The sequence below is a fragment of the Magallana gigas genome, chromosome 1, assembly GCF_963853765.1.
Source record: "Magallana gigas chromosome 1, xbMagGiga1.1, whole genome shotgun sequence".
In the NCBI taxonomy this organism is placed as follows: domain Eukaryota; kingdom Metazoa; phylum Mollusca; class Bivalvia; order Ostreida; family Ostreidae; genus Magallana; species Magallana gigas.
The window spans coordinates 41,161,863-41,173,160 of NC_088853.1; the positions used below are offsets into that span (position 1 = coordinate 41,161,863).

Here is an 11,298-nt window from a genome sequence, read left to right on the forward strand (position 1 = left end):
CTAGATAGAAATGTTTGCATTTTATTCAAGAATTGTGTAATCATACAACGCATAAGATATCAACAAAATAAATAATAATCCAAAACACTACCAATATTATTGTAAGCCATATACATGCATCAGGAAGTTCGTGTAGTACATTGAAATACGATATCAGCAAGTGTACAAAGTCCCGGATGAGACCAAAGGTGACCGGCACATGAAACTTTCGGGATGTTTCGCTTTCCATTCGGAACTATAGCTCCAACCGCCATTACAATTGTAGTTTGCAGTCTCGCGAGATTTGCAGAGATTTCTAACCGGGAATGATATGCCTGTATTGTCGTTCCTTCAATAGAATGAAATCATAACTTAAATTTCTACCAAATTTATGCAAATTTGAAAAATTAAACAGCTTTGTCGAATTCACCCCCCCCCCCCCCTCCCCTAACAAAAAAAAATACTTGCGTCTTCTTTATCTTCTGATCCAATATAAAAAGATTTTTGCAAGCAATCGTGTTGGCTGGATTTTCTGTTTTGGGGGCATCCACGTTGGGTGGATAGAAGTGGGTCTGTGAGCAGTGCATGACGGTATAGTTGTCAACTACTACGTCATAGAGACCGAGTCGACCGTTAAACTGAATATGCGGCACTAAAATGATATAGAGAAATGAAAATAGTTGATCGTTAGAAAATGAAATGAATGATGTTAATATTTATGAATAAAGTTACATCCCAATAGCATAATAGCAAATATTTATAAAATCAAGAAGTAAAACAGCCCAGAAATAAAGCAGCAACCGACCACAAACCATCCGTTTGCGAATGTCTAGTAAAATTATATAAGTTTATTTTTTAGTGAAACTTAATTTTTAAAAAAATCTTGCAGTATATGTGGCCGACTGATTTCTCCATTAAAATCACCATCTTATAGGTATACATGAATGGGTATTTCCCCTAAATATTGAGTATTCTTTACTCTTCAAAATTACACCTCACTGATTATTCTTCATATGCGCAATATAAAGTAAAGATGATCATGAATTGTGTAAATAAATGAAGTAACTAATTACCGTAATGGTTCCAAAAGATAAATAAATGAGGTAACTAATTACATTAATAGTTGTAACAGTAAATGTGTATAGATAAATGAAGTAACTAGTTACCGTAATGGTTGTAACACAGTACCCCGGCGTTGACGGCGTACGATTCTCTACACTCTGTACCAAGCGAGTAACAATCCAGAAAAGTCGTCTCGTTCCCGAAACACGTGACTTTACCAAACAAGACAAACTCATCCCGTGAGCTCTTACTGATGTCAAAAGCAACTCCAGCTGTAATACAAAGAGAAAAAGAATATTGGTAAATTGAAAAAGAATTTGATTATGCTTTTACTTTTGCACAGCAACCAAATATAGTGAGGTTAAGAATAAGACATTAACGAATGTTAATGACCATAATTAATATGAGAAAACTGCTTTACCTTTGAACCCATACATTTTACACGTGATTTCTGCTTCCACATCTGTCCAGGCGTCGGCGCACACAGATGCATACAGTCCGTACTGACTGACGACCACTCGACCGTAACCATATTTTAAAATTACTCTGCTTGCTGTTAAAGAGAAAAATAATCCTATTAAGTAATTGTCAACTTTCACTATAATCACCGTCCCCATATCTCTCTTCCTATACATTTTTTGTCTCTTTCTCTGTATGTTTTCTCTCTCTCTCTCTCTCTCTCTCTCTCTCTCTCTCTCTCTCTCTCTCTCTCTCTCTCTCTCTCTCTCTCTCTCTCGCTCTCTCTCTCTCAGCTGTTAATTTGCATTGTCTGATTTTTAAGAGTCTTGCATTAAGCAACAACAAATTAAATTAAATACATGTACATAACGGATATAATTCTTTGCATTTTAGAAGAAAAAAACCTATTAAATCTCATTTCATGACGTAAAATCAAAGTTCTGTATCTACCACTTCCTTCGCTTTTGTTGTAACAGAGAACCCTCGCTATTCCAATTTTCTTCTCCTCCCACCGACTGACAGACGGACAAAGCGAGCTGGAGGTATTACATTCAGAAATGGATTCTTCTGATCCGGAGCATTTTATTCCTATCATGAAAGTTATTTCCAGTTTTGCAGAGGGTAATGGCAATCCGCCGGAAAATCCAAGATGGCGGCAAATCATGGCGGCTTCGTTGAACGAGAACGCTTCTCCCCCACACACCAGACTTCCGTCAATTTGAACGTTTCCGTAATACTGATTTGAAATGGATACTAAACAAAAAAAATTATTCACATAATCAGTATTTCATTTGTTAAAACACAATTTTAGCTCTTCCTTTTATTTCATTTTTAATGGCTAGACATTTCAAACATCATGGAAACGCGGTATGATTGCATATGCTGACACTTCAAGCTAAATAGCATTGTCAATGACGTTTTCAGAACAGAAGAGTTACAGTATTTCTGTAAACTATGTCCTACAATTGCAGCGTTGAAAAAAAATGCTGGAGAATATGTATATTATATTATTATATGAATTCTTTACGTTTGAATTTTATCACAGATTTAAATATTAAAAACGCATCAATGACGCTTGGTGGCGCAATGTCATTAATTAAAAAAAAAAATAAACAGTAAAACCAGTCAATTGTGTCTTTTCTTGTTTTTCATTTTGTTATTTCAAGGACAAGTTCATTTGTATTTAATTAATGAATCTACGTTTCGTCAAAAAAAAAACAAACCCAAGCGCTTTTAAAGATTCAATTGTACTTTAAGCTATATACAGCATATATTCACTTTAGCGTTTAAAGAATAGACCATCTGTACAATATATCTAAGATTTTAAATAAATTCTTGTAATGTTTGTTTTATATGCATTGTTGGGTATATGTACTAGTTAAAACATTTTAAAATTATATCACCAATTTGAGAGAAAAACCTTTGCATTTATTTTTTTATTTGTTAAGGTGTTTTTTTTTATTTCAAAAATCCATATGTACATAGCTGATTTTTAAAAATAGTGAGCTAAATTAATACAACGCATACTTCGATACAATGCATCATTCTTACTACTATTTGCATTAACCTGCAGCGAACGTTCTTGATGAACTACGACAGTCAGCAAGCAAAGTTTGTCATATTCAAACAAAACGTGGAATGATATCGATCTAAACAGTTACTAGTATTTAGGTATACAAACTATAATGCTACTACTTGATTATTTAGTATCCATAATATATATCCATGCATGTCAAAAATTGAAACAACAGATGTGTATTACAGATATATACTAGTAAACCATTGCTGTCTTGCATCATCTCTACTAGTGTTATTAGCAACATTACCGGGAGAGGGGGGGGGGGGGTAATTTTACATGTAATGGAAAAACTACTGGAATGTTAAAAATTATATATAGGATTCAATTGTCAATTACATCAGATAAATTATAAATGCTTGAGCACCCCACCCTAATCCGCGTTTTTTTTTCTTTAGAAAATCAATCACCCCCCCCCCCCCTCCCCTTTTCTTTATTCTTATTATTTTTAAGTCAGAACGTGATGATAAAGTATGTTAACCTATAATTCAGCATTGCAGTAGAATACAAATACAGAGATAAGTTCTAGTAGTTTATAATATACAGACATATACACATACTTACAGACCTTGTAATCCATCTCCTGCCTGGAAAACCGAAACCAGAAGTCCGAGTATTACACATAAATCTACCGCCATTGTGGTTAGTTTGTGGCTATCATTATACACTGTCCTTTATATATAAAAGGTGACGAATTTTGTTTACTTTTTGATATGCGTTTCTCTTCAATTTTTTTTCCCAATGAAACGTATCAAAACTAACATTTATGCAAAATGCGTTTCTTTTAAAATTCTTTCAGTGAAAGATCTAAACTGACTGTACATAACATTTATGCAAAGCACATTCTTAAAAAAAAAAAGCACGTGCCTAGTTGATATAACTTGAATCTCCAGAACTGCATGGTTGATGTATCGTCTGTTTTGTTACATGATGGTTGGTCTACGAAGCCCTTTTTTATGACAGATTGGCAAGATTGAAAATACAGCGTATATAAAAAAGAAAACAAAACAAAACTTAACGTGACTTTTAAAAAGTATTTTGGTTTTATTAGAATGATTCGTCTCAGTGCAGTTCCTATATAGATGTATTTTCAACGCCCACAATTTAGCGTTAAATTTACTTATAAGTAAAATTCCGTTAATAATGCCATGATCGGCACTGAAAAAATGTTGTTCACTTCCGAAATATACGTGTACATTTACTTCATTGTTTGTAAAATTTGATCGAATCAATAGCGTTCATAAAGCAAAACACGCAACTAAAGGACAAAGAGTATTTGAGATGCTTACATTTATTAAGAATACTTGATGATCACAGTTTAAAAACAGTTATTCCATTGGCATGGAAGCCACGTACTTGTTTATTGCCGATGGTACCTAAGTGTAAAATACAAAGCATCAACAGAACGGTAAAAAGGTACTAATATTCTCATCCTAACATAAACAATAGATCTAAATTGCTATTGAGTACGCATGAAAACCCATCATACACATAATCTTAATCATTTCTGTCATCACCAACATCATCATCATCATCATCATCATCATCATAATCATCATCATCATCATCATCATCACAAACATCATCATCATCATCATCATCATCATCATCATCATAATCACCATCTTCAGCAGCAACAGCATCGACAAAACAACATCTTCAACCGTCTTTATAATCTGAACAAGATTGTTTCCATCGTCGGAAATTCATGGCCAATCTAGCGTATGCTCACTGGACGTAGGGCAACTCACTAATTTTTCTCGTGTTATATGCTGGTTGGCTCCTTCACATTTTCAGGAAGCGATTTCCTTAGTACATTTATTCCATTTTGAAAGGTTGAAAAAAGCGACAAAGGACAGTGTGTTTTCAATTGTCCAGATTTATGTTTTCTTGTACAAAGTAATTCAGTTGAGTGTCTGTTAATAAGTCAAAACGTTTGGTATCAGATGGCTCAACATTGAATAAATTAAAAGTGATGTTCAGCAACAACATACTATTTACAGAAAAAACAGGTTTTATTCAAGTATATTCGAAAATTGTGGCTCGTTTTGCATAACTTTTTGTGATTCATACCTCTCTCTCTCTCTCTCTCTCTCTCTCTCTCTCTCTCTCTCTCTCTCTCTCTCTGTTTCTTGATAAATGGATTATGTATCAAATTTGTAAGATATATATATATATATATATATATATATATATATATATATATATATATATATATATATATATATATATATATATATATATAAATATATGGCACAAAACATGAACAAAACCCAGGATGATATGAGAAAACCATAGATCGTCACTGTTTTCGTACAAGCGAAATTGTCTCTAAATGGTTCCATAGCTTGCTCTTTTCTCGTCGTTGGCTAAAGATTTCCTTTCGTCATTAGACTTCCGTTCTACTGCGTCACCCGATGACGTCAGACGAGGGCGCTGCTGTCGTTGAAAGAAGATGCAGATGTTCATTATGATTTCCCGCCGTAACAGAACATAAATCCAGGGATCCACGACGAGAGCCCAGCTAGCGAACCGGAAAAACAGATAACTGTTCTTTATGTCTTTTTCGCTGGTTTCGTCCCAAGTCATTGTTATAAGCATTCTAATCTAAAAAAAAAAAAAACACCAATAATTTTAAAATCAAAAATAACTGGTAATTCAGGGTTCTGCATGTACATTCATATGTGTATTTTAAGTAGGTATTCTTATAAACTATTAAATTTTTAGTACTATTTAATCTTCTAAAAATAAGTAGTACATACTCAGTACATGTATAAGGCCAAATTAATAAAAGTATTCTGTTAACATGTTTAATTAATTGCATATATCACATATGAAGAGAAATTATTTGCTCTAAATGATTCATACTGGATATTTATATTACACATTTCCTCATTAAATTTCTTTCAACTCTTCCTGGTTTTAATACTTGCGCAAAGTTATCTTTAGTTAATTAAAGGACATGATCAAGATTTAGGCTGAACATTTTTATAATTTTATTTCTTTTAACTTCTTTAAGGTATTTCCGAATGTCATTTAAAACACCGTTTTAATGCATTAAACGTACAGGGTTTGGAATTGAAATTCATTGTGATCTATTGACTGTTGATAGAAGTCGCATTTATATATGAAGTGCATCCTCGATTTCCTTGTTAGTTCATAGGGAAATCGAGGTTTACTGAGAGACCGCATTTTCATGCTACAGCATTTACATCTTCTAGGTTTGCATGACCATAAAGCGGAAGAAAATAATCAATATTTTTGTGTTCGGCCAAAGAGTAATTTTTTTTTTCATTTTTTTTCCACTTGGAACAAATTTTATTTATTTTAAAACATTGTAATTTTTCAAAAATTTACATTTTTTATACGACAAATGAAATATATGTGGAAATCGTAAAAATTCGACTTATAATCAAATGATGTGTGCGTCACACACTCTCTATAAATAATGCAACAGTATAAGACATTACTGTTTACCATTATCGGTATCCAGCACACAGCCACCTCAGCAATGGCGGCTCCTATTTGAAACAGCATCCCGCAGTAATCTCTCTTGTCGTTGGTTATATATATTCGACTCTCGCGTTGTCTCGAATAACCTCGTTGCCCGCGAGATAGCGCAATCGCCACCAATATGTTCATAACAATTGCAACGGCAACCAAAACTAGACCAATAATTATGTACACGAAAGCAAATATATAGTCTGCATAGTTTTTGCTGTAAATGTTAATGAAACAGAAGTTGCAAGGGTATATCTTGACGAAATCGCTCTGGGTCAGCGCCAACGACGCCAGGACGGCAGTGACAATAACAATGGCGACGGGCGACAGCATTGCCAACGGATGACCCTTGACCGAGGAGTAAAAGTACGGATGCCATAGAGCTAGAAATCTTTCAATAGCGATGAAGGTAACGACGAATAAATTTGTCAGTGAGATAAAACTAATGAGGATGGATTCCACTTTGCACAGAGAATTTGAATCCGCCCATTTAGTCAGGGGGCTTTCTATGATGGCGATACAGCTGAAGATAACAATTCCCGCAAGGTCGACACAGACAAGCATTAAAACGAGGCGGTAGAACACTTTCCATTTGTGAAATTTTGATTGTTTCAGCAGAAGGATAAATGCGAAAAGATTTCCAAGAACTCCGAGCCCGATGTAAAATCCAAAGGACACAGTAAAGTTTGGTATCGTGTGTGTGAAATTTTTGTCACAATAATTCGAAACATTCGACATTTCGACCTTTTTAAATGATGCAAAGAGGTTTCATTCACGTTTATATAGCCCTTTCAGCGAGACTTTTTTTTTACAAAGTAAGTCATCACAAATTGTTAAGTTTATAATAAATAGATCGTCAATCAATCTATTTTCACACTGTATCAGCTACACATGAGATATATTTCGATGGTTATACTGAGAAAGCAGTAATGGCATTATCTCGATCTTAACGACAAAAAGATGAAACATCAAAACGTCTTTGTATAGTATTTATATAGTAACCCGTATATGTCATATCCGTATATCCCTGTGACTTAAAACTGCATGATCAATCAACTAGTCTCCAATTTGAAATAAATCACATATCCGGTAAAATGGCATACAAACCGCCTGATGTTTAGAAGTTTATCATGGCGGCCTCACCATCACATGTTCTCTTGTGACGATCACACTTCGTGTGTACACTACAACTTTTAGTTACTCTCAATAAACGAGGGTCAGGATGGAAGTGAACATATATAAAAACAAATGATTTTTTCATCTGTATAAGTGGCCTCTTCCGCAACAAAACTGAAGCATCCTTGAGACCAGGTTTCGTGCATATTAGTCATGTGTACTCTTGATCGAAGGATAAGCGGACGTAAACGAGAAAACGACAAGGATGTAATTTGTCGTAATTCAGATGAATTTCCTCGTGACATATTGAAATTTAACACTATTGTCGATGTCTTCTTGTAGTGAGCTACAATTTAGGTCTGAAATTTTAACATTCTTATTCAATGTTAGTAATCTTTGTAATGTACATTCTTTTTATATAGATAAGGAGATTCTTGTTTAACACATATATTTACCGATATGTATGGTAACAGCTGTGTATCAATAAAAAGGAAAACCACAACACATTTATTTAACAATGTAATATCATTCAGTCCCCTTCGCTTGGTCCATTAATTATTCTCATCTCATCTCATCTCATTCTCACCAGTAAATTCAAACTGGACAATTGGCTCGGAGCAAAAATTAACAAATGATAAGACAGGAAATAAAACAGTCTTCCATATACTGTAAATTTTCTCCATTTGAGTTGACCTTGGTTTAAATAACACATATATATGCCTGCAGGGTTCAACTGAACACATCTCCTTTCACGCAATAATGAAGGTTGAATAACACATCATCACAGCATGAAAGACCTCTGATCGAAACGACATTTCGTTTTATTAAAAGGATTTAATCAGCAGCAAATTACTCCATAGCCGAGTGGATAAAGTGGCTTTTGATCCGTATATCCAGATTTCGATTTCCGCAGGGGCTTTTGTTGTTACTTACTGAATTGAAATGTTCAGAAGTCTATCCCCAAACTGCAGATTTTTCACTTATTTGACATGTGTACAGTTTATTTATCATTATTTCTTTCATAATAAAATAATTTACTGTTAATTTGAGTGGCTTTTTCTATGTGTCTTATTCCACCTGAACTACGGAACTGTGAATTAACATGAAAGTGAATCTCTATGTTCGGGACGCTACACGATTTGTTATCAATCATAAATGTCCTCTTAATTTATGCTTGATGAAGGCCATGTTATAGCAACCATTTTACTTCTTTGGACCATGTAACTACCGTTTGAAAAATCAATATGTATATATTGTATCAAATATTTTACGAAGAACGTCTGACTTTCTGTAGTATGAATACTGTGGTTTCATCAATATTCGTTCAATACCACTTTTCGTTGATTTCGTTGTTAAGTTTATCCTTGTAATTAAATATTCATTGAACTGCAATTTTTACTAATATTTTGTATTGATAGGGTCATTGGCTACGAATTTACGTATCCTTGAAACTGTGACTTTCACATTATCCAACAAAATTGATACCATTGAATATTTATCAAAACACAGTATATAAATATATTATACGGTTCTTACAAAACCGACAGATTGAAAATTGAATTCTTTTAAAATATTATCATTTTATTGTAAATTAATATAAGTTTGACGACGAGAAAGAAAGGAAAGAAAGAAAGAAAGAAAAAAGAAAGAAAGAAAGAAAGAAAGAAAGAAAGAAAGAAAGAAAGAAAGAAAAAGAAAGAAAAAGAAAGAAAAAGAAAAGAAGAGAAAGAAAGAAAGAAAGAAAAAAAGAAAGAAAGAAAGAAAAAAAAGAAAGAAAGAAAGAAAGAAAGAAAGAAAGAAAGAAAGAAAGAAAGAAAAGATAATGCGACAAAAGGACAGAGACCGAGAACTCGCATTATATTTACATAACTGTCTGTAGGATAACATACAGAAAACATCCACAGTGCTAACAAAATAAATGACATAGAGATAACAGTCTAGAAATTACATGAATGATCGGCACTTCTTTCCACCGTCGGCCATCAATCACCATTATCCGGGCCACGTGACACAAAAAGCGCCTCCAAACGGCCAATATCCATCATGTGCCGTATTCAGTAAATTATTTCCTTACGACTCCCACACCCAATAAAAACAAGATCGGTCTTTTTTGTCGCAGCTAATCGCTGTAAATCTTGAAAAATATTCCACGTCGATCTCTTTACATTAGACGGATTATAGTTTTTGTTGTTGTGTGAGCTAAAATCTTTGAGCTTATAGTGCGAAGGGAATCTTGTTTAGTATTAATAGTAACATGAATTTTGCTTTTAAAATACAATCAATTAAAAACTAGAATTGTCTAGTCGTTTTTAAGTGACAATTATAAACTCAACATGGTTATTTACCTCACATTTTGCTTTTATTTAAAAATGATTTTTTTTTGGGGGGGGGGGGGGGGGGAATGCATACATTACAAAATTGAAACTTATTCCTATTCAAAATCCGGATTTTGAATACTTATACCTGCTTGATAATTGATTAATTAACGCTTATGAAAAAAAAAAACAAGTTACTAATGAAAAAAAATAAGTTAGGTACAATATTTATCATGAATAATTCAAAGGACAATTCTACCGTGATTAACCGGTATTGATACAAATTTTAAAAAATATGGAGTCCATGGGTATAGAATCATAGATGTCTCTTACCTACAAAGACCATGCGTTGTCAAATATTTGATATGAAATTTAAATCATAATGACAAAGAATTAAGAATTGTTTTGATAATGAATATTGCATTGATAAAGCCAAAAAATGAAAGTCAAATTAATCAACAAAATCTATGTTTAGAAATACGGTTAAGCGTTTGACAAACCTGTTATAAATTAATTTTGTTCTGTTATTTTCATAATTTTCATGATGCCAGCTTTCCTAATACCTGGGAAATCTGGCTTTTTTAAATGGGCATTGTTGTTTAAGTACTAGTGAAATAAAGGATAATTTTGAAAAAACCTTAACATGTTGCATCTTTTTATAGATCCGTGATTCCACGAAACATTTTTGTATCCTTTCAAGTGTTTGGTGATCCGATTGTATGTACCATTTTATGCGCCCTGTAAAATACATACTATTACTCATAAATACAGTAGTAAGAAATTCAGTAGTTTTACGGCTGATAATGTAAGCAATATTTCAAAGAATTTGATCGATCGCGATGTATAAAATATGTCCATTAAACAAAATTTACTTTAATAAATTTAGATAATTATGTTTTTAAAGGATGTTAAAATATCTGAAATTTGAAACTGTACGGACGATGGGAAGAAAACGATGTGTTCAATCATTTATTTTAACAATTGCAGGGATACATGTATAACGGGGACGAGGGGGGGGGGGGGGGGGGGGGTTGGGGGGTTGGGGTGGGCTGGAGTCCCCTGAATTAGTCATATTTTAAAAGGTCAAAATATCCTTCCTTGAAAGTCTTCAAATATTTTGAATTGCACAATATTTTACGATAATAGAATAATAACCGAGGCAAAAATAGTGCATGCAAAAGCCCTAGTAAGTTTCAAAATTATGCCAAACAAATAGCTAATTCGTTCAAACAAATAGCTCATTTGTCCGAACAAATAGCAATTTCACTCGAACAAATCTTAATTCGCCGG

The 11,298-nt window shown here is 33.4% G+C and overlaps 1 protein-coding gene across 1 annotated transcript; it reads right to left on the bottom strand.

The window, feature by feature from the left end:
- Window positions 1–295: 295 nt before the first annotated feature.
- On the bottom strand, window positions 296–7,818 carry LOC105344120 (neurotrypsin). Its single transcript, XM_066086346.1, has 7 exons — window positions 6,554–7,818; window positions 3,645–5,683; window positions 1,951–2,253; window positions 1,463–1,594; window positions 1,146–1,313; window positions 444–631; window positions 296–328 (listed from the first exon to the last, which is right to left on the bottom strand). Exons 2-7 carry the CDS (start codon window positions 3,712–3,714, stop codon window positions 296–298), a joined length of 894 nt encoding a protein of 297 aa, XP_065942418.1. The 5' UTR covers window positions 3,715–5,683; window positions 6,554–7,818.
- Between the last annotated feature and the right edge of the window lie 3,480 nt (window positions 7,819–11,298).